An 18,144-nucleotide genomic window follows, 5' to 3' on the forward strand; every position below is an offset into this window, starting at 1 on the left:
TTTGGAGGACTATCTTAACTACAGCCATTTACAAGGCTTATTAACATTAACTTATACACCCAGCAGATTTCCTTGAAGATGAATACTGAAGTGGTTTGTGTCCTAATGCTCAAAAGCAAATATCTCAGAAGCAAGATGTTGTCATCCAGATAAAACTTTTCATTAACAACAGATTAACCAGTTCTGTCATGCTGTACTTGATTCTTATCAAACTCCACTTACAGATAAGTACATTTTATTGATTAAAAGCAATCAAAGATAAACTCATTCCTACTCAAACAATGCCTGAACTGGGAACTAATAAGGGAAAAACATTGCACTTTTTAGCAGCACCTTGCAAGGATCAAAAATCTTTTTACAATCAAGAATTAATCAAAATCCTGTTGTTTTCAGGTGAAAAAATCAAGGCACAAAAGTTATATGGCTTATCCAATTTGGTATACACCTTCTCACAGAGTTCCTGTATACATGTCATGTCTGTTGGGAGAATGAATAACCAGAGGTTGATGTCACCTCCCAGAGCTGTAGCCTTCATAACTCTATGGATAAGAAATAGTTGAAGATAGTTGGTATAGGAAAGATATGTAGACAGCAGTGTCAGAAACATGAAGTTCATTTATCAGTAACTGGAATTTAATGCATCTTTTGGGTCAAGGAAACTTCAATGTGTTTCCAAACTCCTCTGAAAAGATTTACTGAAGGCCATTCAGTTCCTTCTCACTGTCTTCCCATGGATAGTTTTATAACATCAAAATGGAGCAAATCTTATTTGTCACACTAATTTAAGAAATCTAAGAACTAAGAAGGAAGCCAGGGGAACTGTAAGGGAAGATGTTAGAGTTCTATTGTTTAAAATCTCTAACTGGTAAATCCCTTCAGTTTCTTCATAGATTTACCTCTGCACTTCCAAAGGAGAATCTCAGTTCTTGGTGGGCAAGAATAAGCAACTCTTGGCTCTAAATTTTGGAGGCTGATTATTTGCACAGGGATAAGAGATTCTGGTCCTAAAAACAACATGATGAGCAGCCTTGTAATAAAGCAAATTTCAGCATTTTACTTTACTTTTCACAGCAACTAGCACTCCAAAGGAAAATTATTTAATCCTCAGCACTAACAGACAGATAGAAGAACAAAGGTTTTTAAGTGCTGCTATGCCAAGCACAAAAAAATGAATAAAGAACATCTGCTGCTTTTAACTCCTCACAACCAGCACAACTGAATTTGAGCTACAGGAGTCCAGTGACTTCCTTGTGACTACATTTACTGCCTCCAAAAAGAAAAAATCACCAAAAACCGTGGTTCTGCAAAGGGAACTAGGTAGCATCAAGCTCCCAACACCTGCAGAGCCAGGTAGGTGAGTACAAAATGACAGAATCATAGAATATCAGTTTGGAAGGGACCTCAAGGATCAGTCAGTCTAACCCTTCTTGGCAAAAGCACATAAAGCACAGGATGCTTGCTCGGTATGATAACTTGGTGTGCTTGATTTAAGCCTTTAGAGACATCTAGGCAGAGTGCAGGATCAGAGATATTTGATATAAGCCTACCTACACACTACTTAATTATATGTACATAAAGACACAAGGCAAAAAGGGAAAACAGAATCCTTATGAAGGAAATGTGAAGGTGGACTACATGTGCCCCAAGCTCACCAAACCTTCAGAGGGACCTGAAGGACAGCTGGGCCACCCTTCTTCCTTTTGACACAGTTGAACTCTATGTCTGAAAGCACTAGAAAAATCAGATCAGGGAAAGATCTCAAGATCATCCTGAAAGCTTCCATTGTGGATTCCTTCATCCCATTAGAATGGACACACAGAGAGCACCAGAAAATAACCTTGCACCATCAGAAAGTCCTGTGCTCTACTCACAACACTCCGTAACTGAGGTGTGCTCTAAGGTTGTGCTTTCAAACAATAGAAATACACGTGCTCTTATCAAAAATCTCATTAAAAAGTAAACAGTCACTATTGATTCTACTAGTACTGTCTGGAACCCAAATAATAGCAGACACCTTGTTTCTACCTTTCTTTTTGTTACTACATTTTCTAAGAATAAAACAGTCACTTTCTAAACTTCAAGACCACATTTAAATAAAAATTTAAAAAGCACTATGGAAAGCTAGAGAAAGGGGATCATTTTCCTTCCCCGTACCAGTTAAAATCTACAGATATTTGTATTCCATCTTTTTAACCTCCATGGACAGTGTTGGACATGACTATAATTCAGCACACGAATAACACAATAATCTACCTCTGATCTCAGGTGTGCAGTAAAACCCAGTGTTATAGGAAGCACATTCAGTCAGTTAACCATTATGAGCATTTTTAATTATCTTTAAATCAACAATTATTCCTATAAGGTCCCCCAAACAATTTTTAATAAAAAACTAATTTACAACTCACAAATTAATTAGTATGAGATAAAATTGGTTGCATCTTTTTAAATGAGATTTTGCAACAAAGGTCAAGGGCAGTAAACATCTACTTCAAGTTCTGAAAGCCACTGCTTTTGGACTATTAAATATTCTCAAATTTATTTTGCCCCAAGGAAATGAAGAATTGGTTCCATTGTGATGGAAGAACAGGCTTAAGGGAAATAGGGCACTCCAGACTTCAGTGGATATTCAAACAAAACCCACTCAGATGGTGTTTGGATCAGGAGTTTGTTCAATTAAAGAAAGACAAGTTTTGACACAAACCTAATCATGGCAATAACTTTTCGGAACCTGTAGTATTGTTAGGAGATACGTGTGCCAGTGCTAGGAAATGGCTTGGCTGCTTATATTCCTTAGGAACCTACAACCCAAATGGAAGTCCCTGGTAATGTTTCAGGCTCAGGCAAACACACAGTCACATCACTCCAATAGTGCCACCTGCTGCATACTGTAAAAGTGTACAGGGGTCTGAAGATCCAAGTAACTCGATTTAAAGACTGAGTGACTGGTTTAAAGAGAAATCATCATTTGGCATGCATTTATGACAAAACAAATTTATTTTTATTTATTTGTGATGCCTAAACAGGCTAGGGGTACAAAGGAAGTTGTTCCACTATGGTAGAAAAACATAACCTATGGGTAATCCAGTTTCAAGTTTATGTCAGTGGCATAACAAGGATTAGCTACATCAGCTCACTACACACCAAACCCACGACTGACCTCGTGCACTTTGTGATATCATGTACATTAGACCTGCAATTCATTTTATTAATTATATTGTGATTGCAAATGATTCACAAAACACACACATGTATGTATGTGGGTGTGTAGGGCACTCATGCCTTGATAGCAAAGTGTACATGCACAAACACATGTACTTACTGACCCATATAGACACCTATAGAGACTAAATCAATTGCAATCCTGTGTTCAGTTTTGGGTCCCTCACTACAAGAAAGACATTGGGGTGCTGGAATGTGTCCAGAGAAGGGGAAGTTGCTGGAGAAGGTCTGCCGCACAAGTCTGATGAGGAGTTGCTGAGGGAGCTGGGGGTGTTTAGCCCAGAGGAAAGGAGGCTCAGGGTACACCTTCTTGCTCTCTACAACTCCCCAAAAGGAGGCTATGGTGAGTTGGAGGTTGGTTTCTTCTCCCAGGTAACAAGTGGCATGATAAGAGGAAATGGTCTCGAGTTGCACATGGGGAGGTTTAGATTGAATATTAGGAAAAAAAAAATTCACTGAAAGGGTTGTAAAGCATTGGAACAGACTTCCTAGGGAAGTGATCACAGAAAGTGTCCAAAAAATATGTGGATATTGCCCTAGAGGATATGATTTAATGGTGAACACGATGGCGCTAGGTTGATGGATGGACTTGATGATCTTAAAGTCCTTTGCCAACCTTAACGATTCTATGAAGTTGCTCTGTTCACAAGCTTTTCCTGAGAAGGAAACAAACTGCCATGTATACGGGTTTGGCTCAGCAAAATAAAAGCTAATCCTGTTCCCAATTCCAGCTCTGCTGTACCACCTGGACTCATTCCCTTCATTTCACTGGGCGTCTGGTTCCTTTACCCCATTTCTGCTTTTGTTGCCTACCCATGCAACTGCTTGGGAAGGGACTGCCTTGTATAAACCATTTATGTAGTTAAGTGTGATGGCTTTTCCATGACCCCAAGGGAATGGTACAGTACAAATAATTAATAATAATTTCTGATCAAATATAAACTTATTATACATTAAATGCTCTTCTAATGAAAAGTGAAGTGCACATCTGTGAAGACAGAGCCTAGATTTCAGGTTCAAGGATGCTATCCTGGTAATTCCTTCTGCCATATGCAGTCAGGTTGCACAAGTCACTTTCACAGAAGGTCACAGAGTCAAAAAGTGTGACTGGAATTTTAAAAAGGTTGGGTAACTTTTATGTCCATTAATAATGTTTGTATTGAATGCCAGCTCAAACTGTAATGAGGTTAATGAAATCTCCTGTCCCAACATATAAACTGACTGCCTGAAGGTCTAAAGGCAGTCTCCATGTGACAACAACTCAGAACACTGGACAAACAAGGCAATTGAGATACTGCTTGCTATAGAGCACCAGGTGTTTCTTTCAACTGAAGGCAGAATATCAAAGTAGATTTACCAAAGCCATGATACATCAGAAAAACTCTAACATGACATGTGCTTTTTCTAGGGTAGAGAGAAGGCAACTTGAAGAGTATCTACAATGTCTGACAGAGTACTGTGTTTACTGTTCTGTCACTGGCTAAGGCAGGAAAAGACTGCAGCTGAGGTAGGGAACATGATTTGTAAGACACAAGCATATTGGGAAGGCAAGAGTAATTATTAAAAAGTCAGTTACTGCAGACTTAGACATGTGAGCCTGCTGAGTCTTACCAGAACTCTATGCACTGCATAACCAGAGTCTGGTCACCCCATGATTCAGTCAGTCATTTATGATGCAACCCAAGGAACTAGTAAGGACAAGTGAATTATCTGCGCTCAGTCAACTGGGAAGCTCAAGCATGTTGAACTGTTCCAGCAAAGAGAACGGCTGCAGCATTTCAAGCTCCTGCCAAAAGCCTCCTCTGAAATCACCCACTTCAGCAGTTTGGACACATCAGCATATTTCTTCTACAAAATGCATGCCAGCCTGCAACAAATCGACCTTTTACCCTTTCCCTAATAAGAAAGGGCCCAAAATTTCTGCAGCAGCAAGGAAGCTTGGATTATATGTCTCACCATGAAGACATTGAGTAATACCTAAAACTTAGTCAAAAACTTGACTAAAATTTAAAGTAGCAAAGTAGTCTTTCTAGTTACACAGATCAACCTGTTGAGGGTTTATTTTTTTTATTAGCCAAGGAAGAGCTTTATTTCTTTTATTAGCCAAGGAAGAGCCTTAATACATAACCTTTCATATATTTATAATTGTTAAAAATAATAAATAAAACCTCTGCTCATTTCTGTTGTTGTTGTAATGGGTCTTAGTACATGCCATCTTTTTCCTATATATAAATTTTATACTACCATATTGTTGGATCCCATCTATCCCTAGTATTTCATTAAAAAACAGGAGTCTGAATTAATTACTCAGCTTCCTGATACCATCTAACAATGCATCTTCCTTACCAGCGGTGTAACACACTTTTCTGCTGTTACAACAGTGTGTGCAGAAAGGGGACATAACCATTGGAACTGCAGAGACATAACTGTAGGAGTACAACTGGGTTTTTATAGAGGGTTTAACATCTTGCTTGGAGAAGAGAAGGTTGCATGGAGACCTCAAAGCAACCTTCCAGTATCTGCAGGGGGCCTACAGGGAAGCCAGAGAGGGACTCTTCATCAGGAACTGCAGTGATAGGACAAAGAGTAATGGGTACAAATTGAAAGACAGGAAGTCTAGGCTGGATGTTAGGAAGAAATTCTTTACTGTGAGGGTGATGAGACATTGGAACAGGCTGTCCAGGGAGGCTGTGGATGCCCCAACCCTGGCAGTGTTCAAGGCCAGGTTGGACAAAGGCATTAATCAACCTGGTCTAGTGGGAGGTGTCCCTGCTCATGGTAGGAGGGGTCGAGAGTCGATATTCCTTCCAACCCTTAACATTCTGTGATTTTATGATCTTCTCTTGTGCCACAGCTGCACCACAGACCTGTAGAGGTTTTCATAGGTGAGGGGCTATTGCCAGTCTCACACCTGTGGATTATGTCCTTCTAGACACAAACTCTTCTTAGCCAGAAAGATAAACCATCCCCTCAAAAGATATCTTGGAAATATAGTGATGGATAAATAAATAACCAATGGATAAATAAAAGCCTATAGTCAAAGCAATAGGAGTGTTATCCATTTCTAAGAGAAATTACCATTTTCTTTGCACACAAGGCAACCTCAAACCATTAATCTTTCCTACAATTCCACTGAATTATGCTGTGCTTGATGGAGGATGCTGCACCTGGAGATGTTTGCACAGACCCATCCACAAAAGAATCCAGAAAAAAATGCCATGGAATGCAATGCTATTTTGCTTCCTCTGGCCACACATCACACTGTCCATTGTGATGAGCTCTGCCTGGCTCCCAAGTCCCCTCACCTGTGGTGTTCCATTGGAACCCGCCGCTGCTGTGATGCCGCAGCCCCTGCCTCAACGGCTCTCACCTTCCTTCCAGGAGCTCAGGGATCAGCTGTGTGAGTGCTGGAGGTTCCCCCTGAGGCTGCTGTCCCGGGCGTGTCAGAGCTGTGCCAGGTGGCTTTCCTCGTTTTCTTTAGAAAAAATTAATGTGTCCTGCTTTATTAGTGAACTGCTCTGACAAACTGCAGTTCCTTGCATCAATATTTTGGGTTTTGAGCCTTATTTCTCTGCTTGTTTTATGTCACATATAAGGCAAATTGTTTAGAGTATGACATTTTAATTACAAAAACTCAGTCTTGCATTCAAAGTGACTCTTGGGACATACTCCTGATTATTTACTCAACTTAGTTTTAAGAAAGTACCTTTAAAGTCACTGCATAAAACTGAGCAGACGACAACTGTGTTAAAACTACAGTTTAACTGCATTGTTTTTTCACATGCTACTCTCTTGGGCCCTTGATGGACCTATTTCAGGGACAAAAACTTGCACTACATAGTCCAGACATAGTTTTATACTTTATCTGATATAATCAAAAGCCATGTATTTTTTTAAATTTTTGCCCCATTTTTGATAGTACTGTTAAATGTATGGTAAGTTTTAAAATGTGGGTTGCCATGCATTTGAAGGATTTGCTCAGCTCTCGGTAACAAAAATAGGATTTCTGCAATTTATTTCATTTTAGAAAACAGCAGAAATCTCGAATGAGTCAGAGTAGAGCATTCCTGTCTGAAGTCTCCTATTTCCAAGTGCCATTGGCTCATACTCTTCTGACTCTGCACCAAGGACTGAATACTATTAACATATTCTTTAAAGGGGAGCAATAAGCACAAAAGTCTTAAGGCATAATAGATCCTCCCACCTCATTGCCCCAAGAATTGTCAGCAAGAATGAAACTGGGTGAAAGTTAAGGAAGGGAGAGTGGAAGGGGAAAGACACAAAACACATGGAAATAAACATGGAAAAATATTTCCCAGGATCTACTGTCCTGGGGATGCCTTCACAACAGCATCCTTTTAAGAATTAACTTGCTACATAAACCAGTATTACCCAGCCCTTTCTGCACTTGACTGTGTTCAACGAGGTTTTGTATTTCACTGTTTTTCTTGGCAAAGTCTCACATGCTCACAACCTTAGGTAAACATTAAATCCATCTATCCAGTCCTGACCATGAATTCTGCATGCAGGATCTCCAGACACACTGCATGAAAACAAGCTCATTGACATCAACAGCTTCAGCCTAGACCAGGCAACTTCTGACTCAAGTCACTGTGCTTGGAAGACAGTTACTTGTTCACTTAGGAAGATTTCAGATGCTTCACACTTGATTTGCTTTCTTGCCAACACAATGAAGGAAGTGTCCTGCTTCTGCACGACTTTTTCTTCCGTGTTGGAACAGATGGTGAAGGTTTACAAATACGTGAGTGGTATTTTTTCAGTGACTCATACCTCAGAGCCACAGGTTTCAGACCGTGGTGAGCAGCTCGGCAAGATGGATGTGAGCATACTTGAGGAGCAGTATGACCATATCAAACAGAAGCAAAAACTGCAACCACACATTATTGTATATAAAACAGGTATGCTTATATTGATAGAGGGAAAATGCATATATAGTGTAAAGACTATTTCTTTAAATCTTTAGTAACTCCTGGCTTTGTTCTTCTGATATTCAGCTTCAAGAGAGGTAAAAGTGAATTACTTTTCTGTCATTCTAGGGTTTTGTTCATTTCACTGAAAGATTTATATCAATTGTTTATATCGGTTACCTTGATGTCAGTGAAACACTAACATGTATTTGAAACAGATGAACATGTTTGAGGTAAGGTTTTACAGGTTTTATGTCAATAAAGTAAAATTCTGAACATAAATGGTAATTCTTACAGGAGCCATGTATGTCATGTCTGTGGTAAGTGTATTTGTGCAATGTATTCTGTAATGATTCTGCTCTCTTGAATGCTTCCATCAGAACCAGCAATTCTGGATTGCCTATCAATTTTTCCTTTCTCTATCTGTGTTAAAAAAGACTACAGGAAGCAACAGTAAATACCAAGTGATAAACACAAGTTGGGTTTTTGCTAAAAAAAAGCTATATTAACAATTAGTGGGTAACTAAGACACAAGGTTTGAACAAGAGGTCCTATTTTGAAAGTATTTTCAGTGAATATTGCTTGGAAAATGCATAAAGAGAAAAACAAGTAACAACATGTATCACTCATGTCAGACTGATTTGACCTAAGAAAGTTTCAAGTATTTGAACATTTTTAAACTACTGCTTGCAATACTACACTGATACATGTTCATTAACCTTCCAAGTTAAAGTGATATTGAGAATGCTAAGCCAATTAACGAACTTGTCTTCTGAATTTAATTGCAACATGAAAAACATGCTTCATTCACCTCTCACATTAGTATTTATCTTAACAAGGGTAAAACTTAGATTATTTCATTCTTTAAGTTTTCTTCTGTTTTCCAGCAGTTTTAGAATTTGGTTGTGTCAGACTTTATGATCAAAACTAATGAAAAAACACCTAATTATGAACTATTCAACAGATTCAGTACTTAAATATTCCTTCATGCAAATGTTTTGAAATCCTTATTTTAAAAGAACTAAAATCTCTGTGAGGAAGAAAAAATACATATACAAGCTTACTTTATCAGGTATGAAAAGGCAGTTAACTTGAAGACAAAACAGCCCATCTAATCAGCTATAGCAAAAATATAAGTTAGTTAAAGAAATGAAGCAGAAGCCTTTATTCAGATTAATTCAAATGAAGCTTTAGATATAATGAATCTAATCAGAGCAGGTTTTTTGCAAGCCCATTTGAAGATTAAAAGATGTAAGAAAGTAGGACAGTTTCTGTGACGTTTAAAATTTATTAGTGCTGAAAATCCACATACAAATATTTTTTATAAATACAGACACACCCCAAAACATTCACAAAACCACATAACCTACTGCACTGAACTTCTGTCTTTAAACAACCTGTGTGGAAAGAATTTATGTCACCATTAGAAGCTGTTGAAGTTTGGGGGGGTTTTGTTATGCTGAGTTCTCAAGGTCCTAGAATTTGACCCTACACATTCCCATGGTTTGGAAGCTGGCAAAATCTATTACATGGCTCAGCACTTTGAACCTGTTAAATGCATCAGTTTTCAAGAATATGTCAAGCAGAGGTGCATATTGCCATGTCAGGAGAGCCTAATGCCCTACACTACACTGAAATTCCAGCTAGTACCAAAATGCAGTCTGTGTATCAGTGTCTTGTACTGACAGCAAACTATTTCCCTACCTAGAGGGTAAGATTATGTCTGGGCTGGGAAACAGACAACAAACAACAGCACCATCACAACCCCACACAAACCTCAAAGGCCAGACACAAAAACCCTCATGGAACAAGAGCACCTTCAGTCCCTTGTGGTCTTAAGAATCCCTGCCAAAGGTCTTTCTTTTAACAAGTCAAATCCTGTATCATTCCTGCCTAACAAACCAGCTGTCTTTCCATGATACCACAGGGATTTTGAGCAGGACAGGTTTATTGGACCACAGTTCAAATAGTAGCTCCAAGTTTCCTTGAGGACTTTTAGCTTTGAATCTCACTCTCTGTTTGCCAGAAATCATGGACCTTTAAACAAAACTTAAGACCCTTTAACTTCTCTAGGTCTTTAATGGATGGGTTAGTAACTAAAAAGTCACCTGGAAACAACTTTGTTGTTTTTCCCCCAGTACATGCAGCCACGTTCATGCTTCTGGCCATTCCTGATTACTTGAGAACAAAGGGCCTGATAAGATTTGAAAGTCACCAGTTAGGAGATAATACAGCAGTGCATTCATTATTTATTGGCTAAGAAGCTGAAAAACAGTATTTACTTTAGGAATTAAATGGGAGCATTCAGCACATGCAGTCACAACAGAATAAACACTGGAGCACTGACTGCAGAAATCTCTTCGAAGTATTTCCCAAGCTAACTTGAAATAAGTTTAATTTTTGCCACTCTGGAACCTTAAAAGTATCTATCAATGATGACAGTACATGAAAAAGGCCAGGTGGTAAACAACTCTGCAACAAAGCTATAACACCCAACTTATATGGGGAAAAAAAGGGGAAAAAAAACAACCAGAAAGACAGGTTGGTCTAATTGCAGCTTTCTTTAAAAGTTTCAAGAGTGCTGAATGTGAGTTAATTCAACACACAGTGGTTCAGGACTCTCACATTTCTATCCAAGGGCAGTGCTCAAGTTTGTGTGCTGCACCTGTAGCCAAACAAGGAATCAAATCAAACTTGAACTCAAAACCAGTACAGACTATTAAAATTGGACTGGATTCACTACTTTGAACTCTCTGGCCAGCTCAAGCCAGATCATAACTCTTCTGATGGCCAGCTCATGAGGTTCTAGCTAATACCTGATATTGCCTATTAATGCCAGTTTAGCCAAGAACACAGTTAACACCCACAAGAACGTGCAAAGCTGCTTCACCTCAGTCTGTCTGTTCTCTTCTCTCTTGCTTTTTCTCTCACATATGGAGAACAATCCCCAGTTTTCATAGCTTGGCACTCTGCTGTTCTGCAGAACACACAGGGCTCTGTTTTGCAAGACCTTTGTGTAGCCACCCAAGGTCAGCATTATTTCTTGGATATAGTCCAGTCATAACTTTGATTCTCACTGTTTCATGATAGAGAACTGTGTGTTCTTATCTCTCTTATCTCACCCTGAGAAACTCTGTTAACATACTTCACTGTACAGACAGATGCACAAACCCACCTGTATCTCAAAGCTCTGCACATGCTTTAGTCTCCTTTCTCCCAGTAACACAGCGGGAGAGCAGATGTGGCTCTCACAGTTCTCCCTCCCAGCCATGCTGCAAAGCAGCTCTTATCAGATCAACCCTACATGGACAACCCATGGAGCAGAAAAAATTCTGAGATATTATGCTGGGCTTGTTGCTTCAGTGACAACCAAAGGCAGCAGAGAAAATGCCTCCTCAGCCAAAGCCCTGTTGGTACAGGCTCATTTACTGCCAGTAAATCAGCTGAGTCTGACATCTTCAAATACTTCTTTGTAAAGATGGCAAGAAAGGCAGCTGTAAAGGAGAGGCTGTACTGTGAGGTTTTTGTAAAGGCAGCATCCAAACTAGCTCCATTTCAAATTCAGGGTTACAATCCTTTTAAAGCAGCTGTTCAGAGAAACTTTCAGAATAAAATCATCATTCTTTTATGTCTACTTTTTTCCCTTTGCTACGCTTCATAACTCATACTGCAACAACATAGTCCCTATAATTCAGCCTTGTAAATAAGGCCAGCATTCTGCATAGCTCCTACTTTAAACCATATCTATCCCAAATGAAGTATATTTCCTCAGTAGTTGCAGTGTCAACTGATTAGTGTAATGCTTCAGCTTTTTTTCATTTTCAAGACAGAAAACCAGTTCTGTCCAGTAATTTGATGGTTGCTGCAATTAATAATTGCAGTAATTAAAGTAGCATTATCAATTCTATCCCTAATATCTTATACATTTCTAACAGTAACTTTCACACTGCTTTAGAAATTCAGCTACAGTGACAGGAGAATAAAAAAACCCAGGGGATCAGATTCTCTCCCACTGTTACAGCTACTCTATACCATTCCTGGAGCAAGCAGATTCCTCTAAGCAATCCTTCAGGCAACACTACTGTGATAAGCTATTCACGCCATTTCTACTGACTGTAATAATTGCAGCAAAATATCAAAATACAAGCCTATATGTTAATTATTCCTCTTTACAAAAAAGAAGACATTCACAACTTGTTTCATCTAGAAGTGGACACAATATTATTAAGTTGCGAATACAAACTCAAAACAGTACCAAACAGAAAAATTTTGCCATTCAAATTATAGCACCTACCAACAGACTGAACAAGTCCCTACTCACCTTTAAGTTTTGCTTGCAAGCAATTAATTACTGAAGTCAGTTCTCAATCTGTGCTGTTAATGAGTCTTAGAGTACCAGCTAGATCAATATTGTCTTGATAAATTTCCATTTTCATTTGACTAAAGCTAGGATACCATTTGTGTCCTAAGAACTACAAAGCCAAGCATGAAATAGTTTTACTCTTTAAACTGGCCTCGAAAGAACTTGCACTACGCTCAGCCACAGACAGAAGGAGCACAGATGAACTCATGTGTTAAAGTTTTTCAGATGATTTTATGACAGAGAAACCATACTCTTGTGTTTGCCACCATGGTAACGGGCACAAATGCATTTCTCTTGCAGGTGAACAGAAATCTGTTCTCCCAGAATCAATGGTGAATGCTGTTCTAATTAATAAAAAAGTTAGAAGATCAAAGTCATTTACAGGAGATGTTCCTGTCAAGGAAGTCACAATGGAGACAACCAACGGTGCCAACTTAGAAGACGACTTGCTATGGCACATCCACCTGGGAACCCACCGCTTGGGGCAAGCCCCTGCACAAGATGTTTCCTGGGATCTTTCCCAGTGCAAGAACAGGCCATGGAGTTTCAACAACCAGAGACTGATTTCAAAGGAAAATGGCACACCCCAGACCAAGCAATTAGGAGGAGAAAGTGAATTATCTGCGCTCAGTCAACTGGGAAGCTCAAGCATGTTGAACAGTTCCAGCAAAGAGAACGGCTGCAGCATTTCAAGCTCCTGCCAAAAGCCTCCTCTGAAATCACCCACTTCAGCAGTTTGGACACATCAGCATATTTCTTCTACAAAATGCATGCCAGTCTGCAACAAACTGAACTTTTACCCTTTCCCTAATAAGAAAGGGCCCAGAATTTCTGAAGCAGCAAGGAAGCTTGGATTATATGTCTCACCATGAAGACATTGAGTAACACCTAAAACTTAGTCAAAAACTTGACTAAAATTTAAAATAGCAAAGTAGTCTTTCTAGTTACATAGATCAAACTGCTGTGGATCTACTACTTTTATTAGCCAAGGAAGATCTTACTATGTAATCTTTAGTATCTTTATAAGCTTTAACATATGATTTCATCATTTACTTTCAAGACATTCAAGATGCTGAGGTATTTTTAAAATTAATTAATAAAACCTCTACTCACTTCTATTGTTATGATGGGACTTAGTAAATACAATTTTTTTGCATATAAAAATTTTATAATAAAATATTGTTCCCATCTATCCCCAGTATTTCACTAGAAAACTAATGAGCCCTCCCCTCCTGCAAGATCTTTAGAGGAAGACCCTCCTTGCCGGTGCTTTTCAATAACAAAGACAGGAGTGACATATCACCCACTTCTGGCTGCAAGTGTTCAGACAGGCCTCCTCAAACAGGTTTCAAAGAAATTGGATACATGAAATGTCTCCCCATTTGATAATGGGTAGGCATGAGACATCATAGGTACCATTTTTTTCTTTCACAGTAGTTCAGTATTTAAAGAATGATTAGAAACAACGAAAAAAAAAGATAAAACACAGATATTTTTTCTTTCACAGTAGTTCAGTATTTAAAGAATGATTAGAAACAACGAAAAAAAAGATAAAACACAGATATGCACAATAGGTATGGGTATAACAGGGAAACGATTAGTCCACATGAAACATGAAATTGCCTGGAAGGAAATACTTCAAAAACTTTATTGTCCTTTGATTGAATTAGTTATCTTAATTAAACATGGACCTTGAAAACCTTGGTTTTAAACTTCATGCAGTTTCATGCATGGACTAAGTAACTAACTTCTCTGTAAACACTTTCATAAAAACACTTTGTCCTTTCTTCAGGCTTCTCTAGAATATTACTGTGCTTGGTACTGACTGAAACTTATTTAGAAAACACATTTTGCCTTTGGATAAGTCTTTCAATTTAATTTCCAAGGACATTATGGAAGAGCAATTTCAGTAAATCTTCATTTATACATGGAGTAGTTTTAGTTAAGAGGATGGTTGCTGTACTCACATTTCAAGAGACTGGAATATTACACATGCACAATTGTCTAATGAGAAAATCATGGGTTTTTTTCTTAAAGCAGCTGTGGTGAAAATGAAATGGGCAAATGAGAAAAAATTTAAAACTTTAAATACTACAAAGTTCCAGTTCTCAAGAGCATCTGATCTTCAAAACCCTTCTCTGTTAACTTCTTCATGTTTGGTGATCATGGAGCGGGAATTTTCATCATTATTACCATAGCTTTAGTTGAGTTTCAAGCACTGAACTCAAGACTGCCATAAAAGCAAGTTTACCCTGAGTTTATGAGTAGGAAAAATTGACTGATTTATGCACATGGTGGGGCCTGGAATCCTGAAGTTCTTGTTCAGTGTCTTGTTCAGTGTCTTGTTCACAAGCCATGGATCCCTGTGAGGTTCCCATTTCCAAAGCTGGAAATGGAACCCTCCCATAGTCTGCACGACTTTCTAAGGAAAATGTTAGGACAGTCCTGCAAGTCCACCCATTCTAGAATGAGTAACACTGCTGTGCAATGATTTCAGTCACACACTAGAGCACTTAAAATAAAATCTTTTGCTTCTGGGACAGCTGGTCACATGAAAGAATGTAGCCCATGTGAGTTAATTTTAAGAGGCAGGAACGAACCCCAGCCCTTTGAGGGCCTCTAATGCAAACACAACATTGAGAAGCCCACATTTCACAGCGAAATGTCTGCAACCTCATACTCTGCTGCCACTCCAGCACATGATGGAGACTGGAAGTGACACTGGAGCACCGCCTCAGCGTGAGGTACTGTGGAGCACCAGGTTTTCCAGACACCCCATGTGTTCTTCCAGCCCTGTCTCTGAACCCAGGTTAATTTTTGACAGGCAAGACCCTGCCCACCCCCACTGAAGGGGGAATAAAAGCTCCCATGCTAAATCTCACCATCAACACTGCTGATTTCAAAGAATACACCAAATAAAAAAACCCACACTGATCCTTCCTGGCACACTTTGCAGAACCTCAGCCTTTTGAGGAACTGGTTTCTCTCAGCACTGACAGGAATTTCAGGCCCCTCTGCCTCTCACACGGAGAGGTAGCAGCTGAGGAGTGGCTGCAGAGCACTCAGCACCTGCCTGACCCCAATGCCCCTGGCAGGGACAGTCCCTCAGGCAGCCCTGGGAACCCCCCATCACATCCCAGGGACAAGCTATCAGACACCCTAGGGCCAACAGCTCCCACTGTTGTCCACAAAATTGGATTTCTTAGCTGTTAACACCAACAACAAGCCAGTAATGACACATTCAAGGAAGACATTGATTATTTTATTCAGATTGTGTGAGGATGGGTGGTTGGTGGTATTCCACAATCAAGAACGCCAAGAGTCAAATCTCTTTACTATTTATACAGTTTAGCAAAAAAAGGCACTGATGTTTATTGGCTACAAGTTAAAGAGTTCTCTTATTAATTAGTGTTCTATCTTCTATTGTTTAATAATTCTCTTGCTTTTCCTGGTAATTAGTCTCTGTGCTCAGTCTTTCTCTTGAGTAGGTGGGTCTCCCCTTTTGCCTTTTACCCACTTGGAGCTGATTCAGCACAGTTGCTGAGTTGACTTTATCAGTTTCTTCCTTATCTTGGGAGTTCTGCCAAATGTCCTTGCAGTCCATAAATTCTCCTTTCTTTGTGCCCACTATCAGTAATATGTTCTCTTCACCAAGCTTTGTTAACCTCCCCCATGTTCACCATCCCTCTAGGTCTGAGGAAACATGTCAAGAACTAAACAAGGCAATTCTACTGACAAGTAATTTATCTTTCTAACACTGGGACATCACTTAAGAGTTTGTAAACCGCTGTTTCACAGATTATGTCTCACAGAACCACAGGATCACAGAATGGGTCAAGTTGGAAGGGTGGGTCTTGTGGTCCAACCTCCCTGCACACACAGGGCTGTCCTAGAGCACAGAATTACATTCAGATGGTTCTGGAATATCTCCAGTGAGGGAGACTCCACAACCCCTCTGGTCAATCACTGACATAGTAAAATTCTTCTTTATGTTTTGGTGGAACTTCCCATGCTTCAGTTTTTGTCCATTGCCTCTTTCCCTGTTGCTTGGCACCACCAAGGAGAGTCTGGGTCCATCTTCTTGGCACCCCCTTTTAGGTACCTACATAATCAGTGGGAAGTCTCTTCAGTGACAGGACTAGAGAAGAGCAACAAGGCTGGTGAAGGGACTGGAGCACAAGTCCTATGGGGAGAGGCTGAGGGAGCGGGAGGTGTTTAGCCTGGAGAAGAGGAGGCTCAGAGGTGACCTCAGCACTGTCTAGAACTACCTGAAGGGAAGTTCTAGTCAGGTGGGGGTTGGTCTCTTCTCCCAGGCACTCAGCAGTAGGACAAGGGGGCACGATGGGCTCAAGCTCTGCCAGGGGAAACTGAAGTTGGAGATCAGAAAAAAATTCTTTGCAGAGAGAGTAATCAGGCATTGGAATGGGCTGCCCAGAGGGGTGGTGGATTCCCCATCCCTGGAGGTTTTTAAACTGAGATTGGCTGTGGCACTGAGTGCCATGGTCTGGTAAAGGGACTGGAGTTGGACCAAGGGTTGGACTTGATGATCTCGGAGGTCTTTTCCAATCTGATCGACTCTATGATTCTATGATTCTAGGATTCTATGACTAGAGAACACGGTCTTAAGATGAACCAGGGCAGGTTTAGGTTGGACACTGGGAAGAATTCCTTCACAGAATGGCTGATCAGACATCAGAACGGGCTGCCCAGGGCAGTGGTGTTGTCACCATCCCTGGAGGTGTCTGAGGAAAGCCTGAACGTGGCACTCAGGGCCTGGTTTGGGCGCAATGAGCTCAGAGCAATTTTCCAACCTGACTGTCCCTGTGATTCTGTGACTCCTTTCTATTTGATTAGGCTTGGAAGTGTACGAACACCAAGCACCAAAGGCCCACAGTGAGGGCAGGGCCACCGTGAGGGCAGGATGGCAGTGAGGGCAGGATGGCAGTGAAGGCAGGACTGCAACGAGGGCAGGACTGCAGTGAGGGCAGAACTGCAGTGAGGGCAAGACTGTAGTGAAGGCAGGACTGCAGTGAGGGCAGAATTGCAGTGAGGGCAGGATTGCTGTGAGGGCAGGCCCTGGTGAGAGCAGAACTTCAGTAAAAGCAGGGTTGCAGTGAGGACAGGACTGCAGCGAGGGCAGGGCCTGGTGAGGGCAGGACTGCAGTGAGGGCAGGACCGCAGTGAGGGCAGGACCGCAGTGAGGGCAGGACTGAGGTGAGGGCAGGGTTGCAGTGAGGGCAGGGCCGGGGTGAGAGCAGGCCCCAGTGAGGGCAGGACTGCAGTGAGGGCACGATTGCTATGAGGGCAGGATTGCAGTGAGGGCAGGCCCCGGTGAGGGCAGGGCCCGGGCAGGGCAGGCCCCGGTAAGGGCAAGACTGCAGCGAGGGCAGGCTCCCATGAGGGCAGGATTTTAGTGAGGGCAGGGTTGCATTGAGGGCAGCGTTGCAGTGATGGCAGGCTCCCGCGAGGGCAGGCCTCTGTGAGAGTAGGCCCCGGTGAGGGTAGGCCCCGATGAGGGCAGGGTTGCAGTGAGGGCAGGCCCCGGTGAGAGCAGGCCCCGGGGAGGGCAGGGTTGCAGTGAGGGTAGGCCCCGGTGAGAGCAGGCACCGGTGAGGGCAGGGTTGCAGTGAGGGC

At 41.0% G+C, this 18,144-nt stretch overlaps 1 protein-coding gene across 1 annotated transcript; it reads left to right on the plus strand.

Annotated features, from left to right (window-relative positions):
- The first annotated feature begins 7,716 nt into the window (after window positions 1-7,716).
- Window positions 7,717-13,626, plus strand: C7H9orf152 (chromosome 7 C9orf152 homolog). Its single transcript, XM_071560151.1, has 2 exons — window positions 7,717-8,138; window positions 12,811-13,626. The coding sequence occupies exons 1-2, from the start codon at window positions 7,910-7,912 to the stop codon at window positions 13,380-13,382; spliced, it is 801 nt and encodes a 266-aa protein (XP_071416252.1). The 5' UTR covers window positions 7,717-7,909; the 3' UTR covers window positions 13,383-13,626.
- The last annotated feature ends 4,518 nt before the right edge of the window (window positions 13,627-18,144 follow it).

The sequence above is a fragment of the Pithys albifrons genome, chromosome 7, assembly GCF_047495875.1.
Source record: "Pithys albifrons albifrons isolate INPA30051 chromosome 7, PitAlb_v1, whole genome shotgun sequence".
Lineage (NCBI taxonomy): Eukaryota > Metazoa > Chordata > Aves > Passeriformes > Thamnophilidae > Pithys > Pithys albifrons.